We start from the raw sequence: 17,156 nt of genomic DNA on the forward strand, positions 1-17,156 counted from the left end.
GTGGGAAAAAGCCTAGATTTGGGGGGAAAAGGAAAGCTTGGGTCCTCGTCATCCCTTGCTTGACCTTGGAGCTAATCACTTCCCTTTCTGTGTCTGCTTCCTCATCTGTAAACAGAGCAGCTGAGTCCTCTAAGATTCCAGGGTGCTGGGGCCTGGGTTTTGATAACCGAGGGAGATGTTTGCTGGGAAAGCAGTTGTTGAAGCCTTTGTTTTCGGCCAAGGAAGGCTGCGTGTGAAGGAAGGCGGAGGGAGGAAGCCGAACAGGTGAGCTCGTGGGGGCAAGCCGCTGGCCAGCCTTCCCTGGGCCTTTCTTCGTTGCTACTCTAACCAAACAAACCTCCGGTTAAAGATGAGAAACGCCTCCCCTCCCACTCCCTCGACTTCCAGATTAAAAACATTTTACAGGTTAGTAAATCTCCAGCTGAGGTGATGTAGCAAAGAACAGCTGTGAAGTAATTTTGATAATGATGAGAATAATAACCACATGGCAAGGTTCGGGGCTCCGCGTTGCAGCTTCAGTGCTCCTGAATAGATAAAAGTGATTAAATACTCCTGATTATCCCTGACCGATATGTAATGGATTTACAGCCCTTTCAATTAGTCAGTATTTGCTTAGGACTCATTATTTTGTCTTTGGTTAAGTAATCAGCCCGGAGACCGCATGTTCCGTCTAATTCCTCTGAGCCGAGTCAGTGCAGGGCCCTGACCTTTGAAATGGCCGGAGCTGCAAGGCAAGAATAACCACCGTGGGCCACGGCCGGCCTCGGCGGGTCCCCCCCGCTAATCCTGACACCACAGGCCAGATCGATACACCTTAGTTTGCTACTAATGTCCTTACATCAAAATGGCCGATTTAGGAACGTGAATCTATCACTTGGCCCTCCCCGCCGCCGCCCCTCCGCCCCTGGCCCTCGGCAGCCCTGCTGGCTGAGCGGATCGGCAGCCGCCGCCATAAATAAAAGTGGAACCTTGTCCTGGGCCCATGACACTGTAACTAATGTCATTCAGCATGGCAACACGCAAGTTGGATAATCAAAGACCTTCAGCTTCCAATGCGCGTCTCTCTTTTTAAGCATTCGCCCCAACAGAATGGCCTGAAAACAATATGATAGCAAGAAACAGCCTCTGAAGTCGTCACCGTTTCCCCAGGATTCCCAAATGCACAGGGAAATAGGAGACTGCCCGGTGCCTCTGTCAACACCACATTGTCATTTTTTTTTTTTTTTTTTTTGGTCACGAGAGACTTAAGAGTCAACAGTATATACAGACACATAAAACGGATTGCAAACAGGAGGATAAAGTGTTACTTTAAAAATGTTGCACGTGGTTGATCTTTTCCCAGAAGTAAAGAGGGTTAGATTCTAAGATAACGGATTTGAACAGCTAAAAAAAAAAACCCCACACCTTTAATCCCCATCTTACAAACAAGGGCATTATAGCACCTATAGCCTTCTCTGTGTGTCACATAGACACATGACATGTCTGCAAGCTGCCTCAGAGACCACAGTCACGCTTGATACCGCGGGCTTGGACATGCATGCATGTGGCCAGGAGCCGCCTCCGCCTCCACCTCCTGGAGGAGATGGCCTTCGTTAAGAGTGTGGTCGGCAATGCGGATGGATTGACGGGGTAGCTCCTCACAGCCTTGTCCCTGGGTTGCATTACCTCAAGTTGCTCTCAGACCTCTTAGCATACAGAACACACGTGTAGGGTCCCACGTCATTGTGAATGAGGTCCATTCCTGGCCTAGCCAAACAAAACACCTGCTCCTTTCTGAAGGGTGCTCAAGGGGCAGGGGGGTGAGAGCTGATAAAACCATAACTGCTCTGTTGGTCGTCAGATTTTGAGAACGGGAAAATGGGCACCTAACTTTGAGAAATCTGTACGAGCCCGTATAGCATGCTGGGAGGAGGCAAGGCAACAACACTCGTTTCTCTTTCATCTGGACTTACTGTGAGATGCTGGAAGAGCCACGCTCTCATGATATTGGTTGCTACTTTGGGGAAAATGCCTCTTTTCTTCTGGCGCTTTTTGTCCTTGTCTGGGTCATCATCGTCACCTGTGCCAGGTGAAGCCACGCTGTTGTCCAGACCATCCCCTGGTGGAAAGACATGAAAACACGTGAGGGAGAAGCCAGAAAGGGGGCCAACAACCACGCGCAGCTAATGAGGAGCTCGGCGCGGCTTGTTGAGAGATATCCATTAGCGCCTATAGTCTCTTTCATTAAAGTATAATTGGAGACACAAATATGTAAAAGACAAAATTAAACCAGGCCTCTTCAAATGTTAATTTTGTGTGTCTCACACTCGCCCGTATCATTAATTCGATTATAATTGTGTGCTTGACACAGTGCAGTAGCTCTTTGTCAATTATGGAGTCCAATGTGGGAAAACCGCCATCAGAAAACCCATTCGGAGAAAATGCATCCCCGTGCCCATAGTGAACACAGACTGTAGGGTAATCAAGTTAAATGTTCTGTAGTCTATATATTCTAGGCTGCCTGCATAGGTGACAGTAACTGTGTCACTGTTCATTGCACATAACACACTGCCTGCTCAGCCCCTCCCAAAACTGTCACCTCCGGAGCACACACCGCTGCACACTCCTCGGTGACCCCGCACTCAGCATTTGCATGAAACTTGTAGCTCTCTGCACCGCGGATCATTATCATTAAAAAAAAAAAAAAAAAAAAGATACACATCAAGGTGGGGTGCTCACTTAATCAGAAGTTCCTATCAACATCTTCCTCTTCTGTGCTTTTCTCGGGCATCAATTGTGCATTAGCAAAAATCATTTACTTTTTAACAGTCATAGTTATTTTTCTTGCCCTCCGGCAAAAATGCCTTGAAAGCCTGCCTGGAGGGCATCTAAATTATGTATCTGAAAAACTCTTCCGGCAAGGCATTGCAGGACCCCTACTTTCTTAAAATTCAGACGCGCACGTCTTCCTGTTTTTGGGAAGGCATCAATCAAGAGCAGCAGTATATGCCATATCCCTACATTAATATTTGAACTAATAACTTTAAAAAAAGGAGAGAAACAAGATCCGACTTGTGGCATAATCAAATGCAAAATAAATGAAGAATACGGGGACAGCACTGGGGCTTTATAGATGGCTGTGTTTTCCTTGCACATCATTAGCCTGGAGCCACACGAAAGAGGAAAACAGAGAAGTGGAGAGTTTATGCTCCCCGCTGGTGTTTAAGAAGCCAGGGTCCTGGAAGGACATCTGGGAATTGTGCTGAGATGGGGGGTTTTGTAATTTAAGAATAGACATTCATTAGCAGTAAATGCCATAAATCCCATGCTAAGTAAAAACCTTGTCCAAGAAAGCCTAAAACAATAAACTCTGTGCTCAATGTAGCCTGAGCTGGCCGCTCCACGGCGTCCCGGGGAATGCCGTAGACCCACCGGTCCATCCCCAGGCCTGCTCCCTCCTGGCGGATGGGGTCACCCCGCCGCATCCTGCCTGCCGGGCCCCGCGCCTTCCCACTTCACGGCCTGCTCGGTGGGCTTCCCCGTACCTGTTCTTCTCCTTTCTCACCGAAAAACCCTCAACCTTCTTTGACCAGAGAAGCAGAAAAGCCACAGCAAAGAGCCGGCAGATTAATTTTATTGACATTTCCATTTTCACTGCAATGCGATACCCTCCATCACATGGAAGAGATGACCCTCACTATTTACAGACTGACAGGCCACTTCATTACAACCACCCTGCCCCAAGGCAAAGCAGCTCCCCTCCATCTGCCCAAACACTAGAGCATGACCCCGAAGTTGCTGTTCTCTTTTTCTTTGCCGTCTGTTATGATTAAAAAAAAAAAAGAAAAAAAAAAAGAGAGCGAGTCAAAGGGACCCCAAATAGTCAAAGAACTAATCAGAGTGCAGGGAAACAAAAGGCATTTGACTTTTGAATAGTGGGTAGACGGAGGCTACCCTTCATCTGCCTGCCTCCCTGCACACCCATGCACACTAACGGGTTGCTTGCACAAGGGCACACACACACACACGCACGCGCACGCACACACACACGAGCAGGGACACACACACACACACACACACACACACACACACACGCTTCTACCATGCCAAGGAACTGCTGCAAGGCAAATTCTCACCCCCACTAATGGCTTCTGACTGCTCCTTGGCAACCCCAGCATTTTAACCTGGGTGGATGTGCTCTCCCAAATACAGACACTGGCGCGATCTCATCAGCTGCTCATGTGACACAGATGGAGAGTGGCTATTAGGAGCCAGGCAGTGGGCCTTGGGGATCTGAGGTGCTGTTCTGTAGCCCGGGGCGGTTTTGAAAAGCAGTACCCGGAGATGAGGGGAAAAAAAAAAAAAAAAGACCCACACTGCAAGTGCAAGTTTGAAGTCGGTCAGTCTGTCTGCCTGCTACCGATAAAGATATCTTTGTCTAGGTGGAAAATCTAGGAGGCTATCTGGATGTACATTTCAGATAATGTATGTGTGGAACAGCTCTCCCCTCCATGTCTTCCAAACATAAAAACACGCGCTGTAAACAATGCCTGTGTGTATGTCTTTCTTTCGAAGCACATATGGTTTCTGTGTATATGTTTAAGCTGAAATTGTCAGGATTTTGTTAAAATCTCATTTAGCTTTTTTCTGATAGGTTTTTGAATGTACTTATTTTCAAAGGTTAATGGCTTAATTGAAGGAACTTCAACCAAAAAAAAGGCATTTGCCTTTTTAACCAATCAATGACCTTAAGAATGAGAGATTGGCGTTTCCACAGTGCATTTTCTCTTGCTTAAAAGCAAAGAGGGCTGGTAACACCTTCAAACTATATGATTCACTATATTTAGCTCAAGGAAAAGGTAGAGCGAGATTGAGCCTCTTTGGATGATTGACTTAAACTGGAGAAGACAGGATCATTACATGAATTTTAATATAAAGCAGTCTGTTTCATAGAAATGTTATAAAATATTTGAATTGGGATCCAGTGTAACAAATAATAGTAAAGAAAAAGGTGACTGTTTTTATAATAAATAGATACTAAACATTAGATTTTCAAATTAATATTAGTGTTTATATGTCTATAAAGAGAGAAATTTTCCTCTTCAAATACACAATGAATACCATCATCTTTCCTTCAATGTATTTTTGAACCAACTCCAGCATAGAGGACTAACAACAGCATAAAGAAAAATGTTAACAAGGCAACTGTGTGATCTGCAACCTAAAATGAAATTGTGCAGATGATGCTGGGGTTAGGGTCTCCGAATGTGGCTATTGTTTTCAGGCTGTGCATGTATGTCAGATAGTTGGCAATCCTTGGCACCTGTGCCAAGTGACTTTCTGTGCCCAGAAGGGTGTGTGTACCAGAACAGAGGTATGTGCCAAAGGAGGTACAGGAGATAACAGTGTATGTGTCAGCATCCGAAGTTAGGATTCAAAAGTATTTCTTATCTTTTTTTTTTCTTAATATATTTTTATTGATTTCAGAGAGGAAGGGAGAGGGAGAGAGATAGATAGAAACATCAATGATGAGAATCATTGATCGGCTGCCTCCTGCATACCCCCTACTGAGGATTGAGCCTATAACCTCAGGCATGTGACCTCCTGGTTCATAGATCGACACTCAACCACTGAGCAACACTGGCCGGGCTGTTTCTTATCTTTTTATCCTGAGAGCACACCGCCATGTCTGACCCAGAGCAGGTACCCAGCAACTGCTGGGTGAGTGAATGACAGAATTTACCAATAAGCTTATTCTAGGGTCCACCCCTCTTTGCGATTATCCCACACTGGGGCAAGTACACTCATTATAGCATCAAGGGGCTAGGTGGGCTGCCCTTGTACACCTCGTCCTAAACATGCCAGGAACAGTGCTTCTTAGAACTCAGTGCCCATTGGGGCCCTTCTGAGGGGCTAATCACAGGCCTTTCCCCCACACTGCCACCTCCGATGATGAAAAGTGGAATAAAGAGGAACATGGTGCATACCTCTTTCCAAAGGCTGCCAATCCCTTGACTAAGGGAACAGTGTAAGTTTTAAGCAAAGATAGTCCAAATAGCTGTATTGCTGGAATATGCTGTGTGTGACCATGGGAAGAAATACTCAAGACTTGTGGACAGATAACTTTGAAGTGGAAAAAAAAAATAATCGGGGGAGATTGTTAAAAACACAGGTCCCCAAGCCTCATCCCAGACTTACAGAATCAAAATATCCTCAGGCACAGACAAGGAATTTGTATTTTTAACAAGCTCCTTGACTCTGCTTATGCAATCAGCCTAGAACTAATGCTGAAACTGGTTTTTGAAAGCCACTAGACTAGATGACCTCCTAATTTGAAATAAAATGCAACCTCAGGAACAGGTGGATTGTTAAAATTCTACTTTACTCCCATGAGTCTGGTCAGTGGTCATGGTGAGCACCTATAGTCTGGCCAGGGCCTCATTCATTGTAGGAGAGCCATGGTGTTCTCTCCATCACACATACTAACCAACATAATGAAGCCCCCTCCCGACCTTCTGGTGGTGAGGGTTAAACAGGAAGAAAGAAGCTATAAACGTTGACTCTCAAAATGTAAGTCAGCCCAGCTGGGGTGGCTCAGTAGTTGAGCACCAATCCATGAACCAAGAGGTCACTGGTTCAGTTCCCGGTCAAGGCATATGCCTGGGTTGTGGGCTCGATCCCCAGTGGGGGGCGTGCAAGAGGCAGCTGATGGATGTTTCTCTCTCATCAATGTTTCTATCTCTCTTGCCCTCTCCCTTCCTTGCCCTCTCTCTGAAATCAATAAAAACACATTTTTAATAAAAGAAAAAAAAGGTAAATCACTGGTGAAGAAATTGTGAGAAATGCAAATTCTTGGCCCCTTCCCAGACCCACTGAACCTGAAACTCAGGGAGTGGGACCCAACAATCTGAGTGTCCCTCGGCACTCCAGGGGACTCTGACACCACATTTGAGGAGCTCTGCTGTAGAACACAGAGGAGGTCCGCTTAGCCGGCTACCCTGGCTGGTGGTCGTCTGGAAGGCCTGAAGCTAGTCTCTGGGCCCTCCTCTCTGGCTGGGTTTACAGGCATGTGCTGGAGGAAGCCACACAACCTTCCCACAGCTGAGCACACTACTCTCTGGGCAGGGTATCCTGGAGAAGGCAAAATCTGTATCTGCAGCCATGTAGCTAGCGAATCAAGAAAAGATATGGGCACATTCTGAGAGGATCCTGAGATGATTCTAAAGCAGAACTTCCCAGACCGTAAAATTCTTGGTCATGAAAAACTACCGAGGCAAAAGGACACCACTTCCTTTCATTGGCATATTGTCTCATTCCATTTAGCCAAAAATCTGTCTATATTTTAGATATCAATTGCTTGGCTTGGAACAAAGAAATGATACAGTGACGATGTGCTATGGTGAGTTCAATCCCACTGGGATGCGGCCTATCAGAAATGTAATGCAACAACCAAGAAGATCCTAGTCCATTTTTTTGAACTTTCTCCCTCCTCCCCATCCCAAACAAACAAACAAAGGAAGAAAAAACAAAAACAAAAAAAAAAACCCAGACATTTAGCATTGAAGAAAGTTAAATCCTTGCCCAAGATTTCACAGTTACATGTAGTTACATAAACTGGAGTCCAGGCAACTTCAAGTCCAGTGTTATTCTCACATTAACATTGTAAGTTTCCTTTTACTTTTCAAAGCATTACCTCATTTGAACTCTGTTATCAGGGACAGTTCTAAGTAAGGCTTGATCCTATACGTAAAGGTTTAAGTGCAGAAAAGAGATTAGATCTAGGTCCCAGGGCGGGCACTGAGCTAGAGCTGGGCCAGGCTGATCCCAGTTCAAACAGAAATGTGCCAACTTTTCCCCCCAAAATAAGCCAGTGTCTGTAAGAGATATACATATATTCAGTTCAGCAAGAGTCTTCGGCACCCAGGATTTTTGTAATCAATTTATTGCGGTCCAAGTGGACACCCTTATATGGACCTCAACAGACTGACTTTCAGAGCCCAGAAATGCTCCACACACTTGAGACGGACTATCTATACCGTAAGGAGCCCGTGGCTGCGATGCCCTCACTGTGCAAGCTGTTAAACACTCTACAGAACTGAGATCAAAGTGTGATATTCCTCTGCCTCCAAGTCACTTTTTTAAAAATGGAAGAAGGTTTCTATGACATTTTGGTACACTGTCACATTACAAACATCTAAAACTGCCCTCTCTCAGTTTTATACTTTCAGAGAAATAATCAGGACAAAGGAACATGTAGTTTTGTTAACAGTTAATGGTATTTGTACTTCTTTTTGATAAATTGGTGGTGTGTTATTTAATCCTCACTTCTCCAAGTTTTGGAACAAGTTTTATAGTTAAATACATTTATCCAAAAATATGTGCTTTAAAGAAGAATATCTCACCTGGAAGAACATGACTTTTCCCTCTATCATCATTGATAAATAGAAACACAGTATATGACCATTTTCAGTTTGTGCAATGTAAATTTACTAACTTCATACACACACACACACACACACACACACACACACACATCTTCCAAATAATATATTCCCAGGAATTAAGTCTTTTCGTGAATAAATAGATACCAATATATGTGATTATAAATCTATGTTTATATAAATTAAATTGTATCTATTTCAAATAATTCACCAATTTGTACACAAGTGTCCAAATATATTTGTAGATGAACTGCATATTTTTGTCTATCCTCAAATATATGCATACATATACATACACTAATTTGTAGAGTTCTTAAAATGTTTTTACCTAATATTAAATAGGGTAGTCCCTTTTCTACACCATTTCTCTAGCTCTAGAACACAGGGCCCTCATTTTTATCAATACTGTTGTCATTTTCATTATCATCATTATCACAAGTAGCACTCATTGGGCACTTGCATCGTCCCAGTCTTCATTTAATCTTCACAACAAGTAAATGAAATAACTACTATTAACAATCCCCTTTTACAAATAAGAAAACTTAGACTCAAAGAAAATAACTCGTCAGAGGTCACACAGTCAGTGGCAGAGTGGTGTTTGTCCTCCAAAGACCATGCTCACGCCCTCTACCCTCTTCCTTAAACTTATGAGAGGGCAAGAAAGTGTGAAAAGTGAAGCTACGTTCTGGATTAGCCCTCACTGCATAAGAAATAAACCCCAGGAGTGAGAGGGTATATTCACATTTATGTCCCAAAGTGAGAGTGGGTGACAACATATTTAAAAATATGAGGAGCCTTTGAGATCTTGCTCCCAGGAATATGTCCTCATTTTGGCTCAAATAAATGTATAAAATTTTTCAAAAAATAAAATAAATAAAAGGAAGTATGAACCAAAAAACAAGCAGATGCACACTCTTACACAAACAGGTGTATCTGTTATATACAGGATCACTACTGCTCCCTGTGGGTCTAAAGTTCATATTAATATTAAATAAAATTTTTGATATAGGATTATCTGTTGAATTTTAAAGATTTTTCTGAGCCAAGAGATCTTTCAAGATTCCATGCCTTTAGTCCTCTCCTCTTGGCCTAGAAGGCTTTTTTTCTTCATTTTTTTCTTCCCCCCTTCCCATTCATTTTCCTTTGTCCGGGCAAACTCCTACTCAACCTTCAAAATCCAGAGGAAAAGGAACTTTCTTTGTAAAGCTTTCCCCAGTCCCCCAAAACAAAGTAGGATACTATGCTTTTTGCTTCTTTAGCAGTTTGTTCTTGCCTTTGCTATATTTACTCTTCTGTTTTGCCATGTATCTGTTTACTAATTTGTCTGTCCTGTTTGACTATGAGCTTTTTCAAGGCGGCAGGGGGAGGGGATCTGGTCTGATTCATTTCTGATTTCCAAGCCCTGACAAAGAGTAAATACTCAAACGTGAGTGGAGTGGACAAGGTGGCAGTAAGAGCCTTTAGAGATGTTATTAGGACCCTGTGAGAATGTCACCTGCTTTGAAGAAAGTGTCCCTGAAGAAGATTCCCTGGCTCAGGTAACCTGTTCCAGTAGCCACCAAGCCTTGGGCTCCCTCCCTTCTCTCTCCCCACCTTATGGGCAGTGGGAGCATGATGATGTCCAATGTTTTACTATTTACATATGTGCATGATCCTCCTCGAAGATGGTCCTTACACATCTGAGACACGTGTCATATATTGTTTATGAAGACAGTACTCTATCTCAAGCCCTATTCTAATGGGGAAGGGAGAGTGCTGGGTGAGAGCGGGCTGCCCACTGCCCAGGCTGTTCAGACTACTGGGAACATTATAGCTAAAAACGAAGTAGCATGCAGCCATGGACCGGCAACACGTTTACAAGCTCGTTTTCTGCCATCAGTTCATGATGCTTTCTTTTTTTTTTCTCTTAATGAAGTACTCTGAAAACAGGATTAAAATGCACTAAGAGTCAAAATATATTTTCTTTTAGGGACTACCTTCCAAGAGTTTAATTTAGGACATTCCACTGAGGATCCTGAATCAGGGTTTCAAAAGAGATGGGAAGTGGAAGAAGGAGAAGGTGGAGGAGGGGAGGGGGAGAAGAGGGCAGAGGAGGAGGAGAAGGGAGAAGAAGAGGAGAAAGAGGAGAATGGAAGGAAGAGGAGGAGAAGAAAGGAGGGAGGAAAAGGGGAGGGGGGTGGGGGGAGAAGGAGAAGGAGGAGGAGGAGGAGGAGGAGGAGGAGGAGGAGGAGGAGGAGGAGGAGCAGCAGCAGCCATCCTCAAAGTAAATCTTTTTCCACATGCGATTTACCTTTCTTCACATTAGATCAGCTTGGGGGGCGGGGGAAGCTGCAGACCCAGAAATGTGGGGAGGGTGAGGGGCGAGAGGCCAGCAGCAAGACCTGCTAATTACTGATCTCTTTTACTCTCCTGCTGTGCTTAACTGTCTGGACACGTTAAAGTGAAATTTTTCTGTGATTTTTTCAAGTGACTAGTTCATGGCCCACTAGCATGGAGGGAAGCAGAAGAGATGAAATGCTTTCGTTTACATGCAACATTTACTAACTGTGTGGATTTTCCGACATTAAAGAGGACAGTGACCCAGGCCACCTTTTTCACACTCAAAAGAGCACTGAAAAAACAAGTCTTCATCAGCTTACCTCAGGCTTCCCCGGTCCTGAACACCCTCCCCCCAGGCAGGAGCAGAAAGGGAAAAAAAGAGGGGATTTTAGGCTCCTTTCTCTTCAACTTTTCAGGCGGTATAAGCAGCATTTAGCAAATTCAGCCCCAAATGGCTCCAAATGCTCAGAGCTGCAGGGGCTCATTCTTTGTTATCCTCCCTCTATTTACACAGGATTTACCAGGCTCTCCATGGAGGAGGCCCAAAGCACTTGCATTCTCACCGGCTCGGCTCGCCCAGGGCTGTGGCGGGCAGCTTGGCCCTGGCCTGCAGGGGATGGAGGTGTTCTGCAACCTGGACAAGGCAACAAACCGCTCCCTAACTCGGCCATCCCCGGGCCACCTGGCTGGCGCGGCAGCGCGGAAGCCTGCGAAGATGAGCTCACCTTCCAGAAGAGAAGCGGAAACCCAGCCAAGGCCGTGCAAATGTGTGTCCAGAGACAAATAACATGCACTTTAAAATATGCATCCATGTAATATAATGGAAAGGGGTGGGCGAAAAAAAAATTCAGAGTGCATCTTGGATGAAAACCACTTCACCCACTGGTTGGAAAAATAAAGTGTAAAAACAGACAGATGGACACATATGTAAATGTGGCTGTGTTTTAGGCTTTAGCTGGCAACGCGAGCGGCGTAGTATAGTTTTGCACGCCTGTATTTTCCATATCATGTTGAATCCTGTTAACTGTTGAACAGAAACATCCTCGTACTGGTCCTTGACCAAATCAGTCCCCTCGATTTACCTGTCAGGAGCCATAAAGTGGCTTTGTTTATTGACTGGGACTCTCTAATCCTTTATAACAGGAATGAACGAAAGCTTCCAACACTCTTACCTTATGGTTCACTTAAGTTGGTTGCTCTCATTTATATATTTCACTCGAATTTTTAAAACTATTTCAAGAAAGAATGCCTCCTCTCCTAACCTTCCACAGAATTCTCTAAAGGCTACTGACTGGAGCTGGTAGAAAAGTATATTCCTTTGCCATTATAATTCAGCAGACTGCTTAATCTCTGTGGTGGAGGATAAAAGAATGTACTCGTTACTCAGCTACCTGATAAGCACGTATAAAAGTACAGAGTAGGTTCTGAAGTTATTCACAGTACATCATAATAAAGCTCTTCTGGGCACTCTAATGATTCATTTTTAGTGATCTCTCCAATGCCCTTTTCCACAGTTAACACTCAGGTTTTATTAAGGCAGAAACAGGGACAAATGTCCACTCAAGTCCCAGCTCTCAAATTTGACTCTACTTGCACTCCACTACCTACAGCTAAAGCTTTTGTAATGTTCTGTTCACCTCCCCAGAGTGGCGTTTCAGCTAACAGAGTTCACAATCTTTCAGCCCTAAACACAGGAGGCTGCTATCTTCAAGTCATCCTAGGAATGTGCCAGATACCATCATCTCCCTCCTGAGATACAAAGAACAAGAAAGAGAAGGACCAAGAGAAGACCGAGCTGATCAAGTTACCAACAGCCCAGAATGCCCCTCTCGGAAGGTTAATCTTTGAACCAGTAAATGTGATAATTAGGAGCCTTGAAGTTGGGCTTAGGCTGGTCATTGAAAGACTGACCCTGAAAGAGAAAGTATGAATGGAACACATCTCTTTCACCTAATGGATCGACACACGGGTCATGATATTTATGGGAAATCACACCAAAACGGGTTGTTATGATGTATGAGTCTCTTCCCCACATCTCTACGAAAGAAAGAAGGTGGCTGGGGAGAAATGTCTTCTCCGTGTCACTTAGCTATGTTTCCGTACAAATGGTGAAAATTATGCAAATAATGTTGGCACCTTTGCTGGAGGAAAACATTATTAAATTATGCTCTAAGTATTTTGTCTGCTTTAGTAATTACTCTCATGTAACTGTAAATATAAATAGCTGTTATTCTGTTTAAATTTTTAATCATGCAAAATATTGTCACACAAAATGTCCTTCTGTTACAGTCTAACTGGGATTTTCTTTTTAAAACTATCCATATTTAACTGAAGTGGATTATTTTTAGCATTGTGAAGTGTTTTAGCAAAGATAGCTGGCTAACATCTCCGAATCAACAGGTCTTTCCAGGGAAGATATGGCCTTTATATTTGCAAAAAGAATTTCCTACTAAAGTCCTTTGATGCAAAATGTATTTTTAACATTTTATACTAAAACTGGAATATAATTAGTCTGTTCCCAAGAATGTATTAACTACATCCATCCTACATGTTTAGTATATACTGATAATATTCTCATTTTATCATTAACTGTAAGATTTTCTAGTTTATTGTCTCTTTTAGCATACTTTTATACGAAATGAAACACTAAGTATCAACCAATACTATTTGTTAGGAGTAATAACAGGAAAGGAAAGTTCTATCTGGAGCAGTAATTATTTCATCCAATTTTTAGGATCCTTACTTCATTATCATATGTGCTATCTAAAACAAAAATAGGGACAATACATTGTATAATATCAAAGAGTAGATCAGTCTGAATTCTTAATATGGTATTTCTCTATAAATTTGTATTATCAGGTATTATTTCAAATAGCAGCACAACAAAAACAAAAAGATTAAATATTTATTTCACTTTCTCAACCGTAAAATCAAAATTAAAGAACATTTTAATAAAAGTATAACTTTGTGCCCTGGCCAGTGTGGCTCAGTTGGTTAGAGCATTGTCCCGTGCACTGAAGGGTTGCAGGTTCAATTCCCATTTGGAGTGCATAAGGGAGGCAACCGATTGATGTTTCTCCCTCACATGGATGTTTTTCTCTCTCTCTCCCTCCCCTTCCCTCTATATCTAGAATCAATGAAAAACATATCCTGGAGTGAGGATAAATAAATAAACAAATAAATGTGACTTTGCAACTGGCATTGTAAAATAATGCAAAGAGACAGCCATCCCAATAATAGTAATGCTTACTAAGAGAACTAGATTGAGCTAGCTATCAACATTCCCTTTGGGAAATTGTTAGGAAGCCAGTCACAGTTTATCTAGAAAAAAGAACAATAGTACCTGTGAAGTTGATAACTGCTTTTAGGTGAATATTTTTTAAACCATTAACCCATCAGAATGGGAGCATATTTGTTAATTTTTAGAAAATAATATTTGTACATTTTTAAAAACATTTTTACATGACAGTTTCCTAATAAAACTCTGTATTTTTGTTTTAAGAATTTTATAAAATAAATTATTAATATTTTAAAAGTAGCTATTGTGCATAATTGTTTTAGTTAAATCTACTTTGATTTGAGAACATGCAGGTATGTTTTTGTAAAGTAATACAAATGGGTATACATGTAATAAACCTAAGGAAAATAAATAATATGACTGCTTACCAAAAAAATCTAAAATAGCATAAATTAATTATTCTTCATATAGCCTATATAATTAAGAATGACAGACACAGGGGTCTTTTAGAAGTTCACTTTAAGTGGAGAATGACTGCCAAAGGGTATGGGGTTTCTTTTGGGGTGATGAAAACATTCTAAAATTGATCATGGTGATGTTAGCATAACTGTGTAAGTATACTAAAAACCACCAAATTGTACACTTTACATAGGTGAGTTATATAGTATGTGAATTATATCTCCATAAAGCTGCTATGTTTTTATTTATTTTTTATTGATTTTAGAGAGAGAAGAAGGAAGAGGGAAAGAGAGATAGAAACATTGATGAGAAAGAAACATCCATCTTCTGCCTCCTGCTCACCCCTTACTAGGGATCGAGCCTGCAACCCGGACATGTGCCCTGACTGGGAACTGAACCTGCGACCTCTTGGTGCATAGATCAACGCTCAACCACTGAGCCACACGGGCCAGGCTGCTACATTTTTTAAATGAACACATTTTGCTCTCATATAAAAAAGCATGGTGGAACAAATACAAGATCCTAGTAGTCGAGGTTGAACATATTCATAATCTTTTCTAAATTGCTTCAAAACAATGTGATTTCAAGGCCACTCACTAAAATCGTCTCAACACCTTGCATATAAACAAACATATGCACTCAGAAACATTCAGGATGGATTTTATACTGTTTGTGTTACAAAAATATGCATTAATTAAAAGTAGATTGACCTTAATACTAAAATTAATCCTTTTTCCACACTCCATTGTATTATTGCAAAATGCTGGCCCAAATTATTTGCCTCTTTCAAGCTTACTTTAACCATCAGAATAACTCTAGTAACTTCCAACACACACACACACACACACCACTCCTCCATTTCTTTTACATTTCTTCTACTTAAGCTTCTTCGAGTCAGAAATCATATTTTTTATTTTTTCATGTACTTCTCAGAACTGTATAATGCCGTCAGTGCAGTCAGTACCTAACCTTTTATTGGATAAATGGATAGATGACTCTCATATCATATTTCTTGGAATGTGCCTTATTTTTTGTGGGTTTATATCTAAAAGTTGCAAACAGAAACTATCTAGGATTTGGTCTACAAGAGTTGAAAACGGGTCATAGAGTTGATGTTTCATAAATTTCAAAGACATTAACTTGTATGACAGAAGCAACGTGATTGAAACAGACATTAACAGCAGAGGCACCCGGCTTTTGGAAGCGCGCCTTACATCCTTGGTTCACCCTTCTTTGTCTAAATGTATTTATTCTATTTTTTTTGAGCAGCTATTCTACTTTGTACAGTGGAGGCTCATTTCTGACATACTCCATGCCCTTCCATTCTGTCCCTCCACTTTCTACCCACATAACTGCACACACCCTGGCGGCGGCGGGGGGGGGGGGCTGGGGGGGATGATGATGCAATAGAAGAGGCATGAGCTGTGGAATAAAACAGATCTTGTATTGAACTTCCAGATCTATTTCTTACTGTTTGAGTGTAACCCTGGTCAAGAGATTAATTTCCTCATCTCTGAAATGGGAAGAATGATACATACCCAATAGGTTAATTGTGAAAAGTAAATGAAATAAGAGTAATAGCTGTTACTTATTAAATCACTACCTTGTGCCAGGTGCTTTACTCTTATTAACAAGCTCGGGAGCTTTACACAGGACATTTAGCCTCACACAATACCTGACACAGCAGAGGTGACATCAATAAATGTTAGTTATTTCCTTTCTTAAAATGAACTAATATGAGAGGATAAACAAAATGTAGTGTATCCATATACTGAAATACTTACTCAGCAATAAAATAAAACTATTGATAACTGCAACATGTCACATTTCAAAGTCATTACGCTACATGGAAAAAGCCAAACACACAAAAAATGCATACTGTATGATTCCAAGTATATTAAATTCTAGAAAATGTCAATTAATGTATAATAACTGAAGACAGATCAATGGTTGCTTGAGGGTAGGTGTAGAGGGAGGGGTGCATTAAAAGGGAGTATAGGAAACTTTTTGGTGGTGATGAGAGCTTACAGTATCTTGATTATAGTGCTGGCCTCATAAGTGTATACAACTGTCAAAACTCATCAAATGGTATACTTTGAATGCGTGAAGTTTTTGGATGAAAATTATACCTCCATAAAGTTGATAAAAAATAATGTTCAGCAGATTGTAGGTAAATTTACATAAACCTGTTATTTGGCATAAAAAAGGTTTTAGTGGAAAGTATGGCATGCAATACACAGAGGTGGGAGTAGGGAGTCTCCAGGTTATTGTGGTAAAGTTCTGAAAGGATAAAATGATCTGGGGCAGCATTTGAAAGATGCTGAAGGTAGAAATTCAACACAAAATAGTTCATTTACGCTATTTTCTTCAACTTTATGAAGATGCAAAGTGGATGGTCAGAATGCACTTTGCATATTTTACCAAAAAATAATTTTCTCATTGGCCAACTGCCATTATGAGAAATATTATTAACAAAGAACTATTCGACTTGCAAAAATATATCAATAATTTAAAAAAGGCAACAGAAGCAATTCTTTATTCATTAGGCCATATGACCTCCCTCGGAAACAATTCTTAATAAACTATATTTTAAAAATACTTTTGGGGAATTCAGTATTAACCCATTCTCCCACTCATAAAAAAGCTCTCCTGCTGGAGATATTAGTCAATTTCAGCGGAAAGTGACACCACTTATGAGACTCGGAGCACCCTTAAGATGA

General features: G+C 41.6%; 1 protein-coding gene across 6 annotated transcripts in view; it reads right to left on the reverse strand.

Moving 5' to 3' along the window:
• The window catches only part of MEIS2 (Meis homeobox 2), a 209,423-nt gene that overhangs the window by 143,384 nt on the left and 48,883 nt on the right, over positions 1-17,156 (reverse strand). For all 6 annotated transcript variants that reach the window (XM_079768242.1, XM_079768241.1, XM_079768239.1 and 3 more), the window contains exon 8: positions 1,953-2,098. In XM_079768242.1, the coding sequence (XP_079624368.1) occupies positions 1,953-2,098 (146 nt within the window). The remainder of the gene's footprint in view (positions 1-1,952; positions 2,099-17,156) is intronic.

The sequence above is a fragment of the Cnephaeus nilssonii genome (genome assembly GCF_951640355.1).
Source record: "Cnephaeus nilssonii genome assembly, chromosome: 4".
In the NCBI taxonomy this organism is placed as follows: domain Eukaryota; kingdom Metazoa; phylum Chordata; class Mammalia; order Chiroptera; family Vespertilionidae; genus Cnephaeus; species Cnephaeus nilssonii.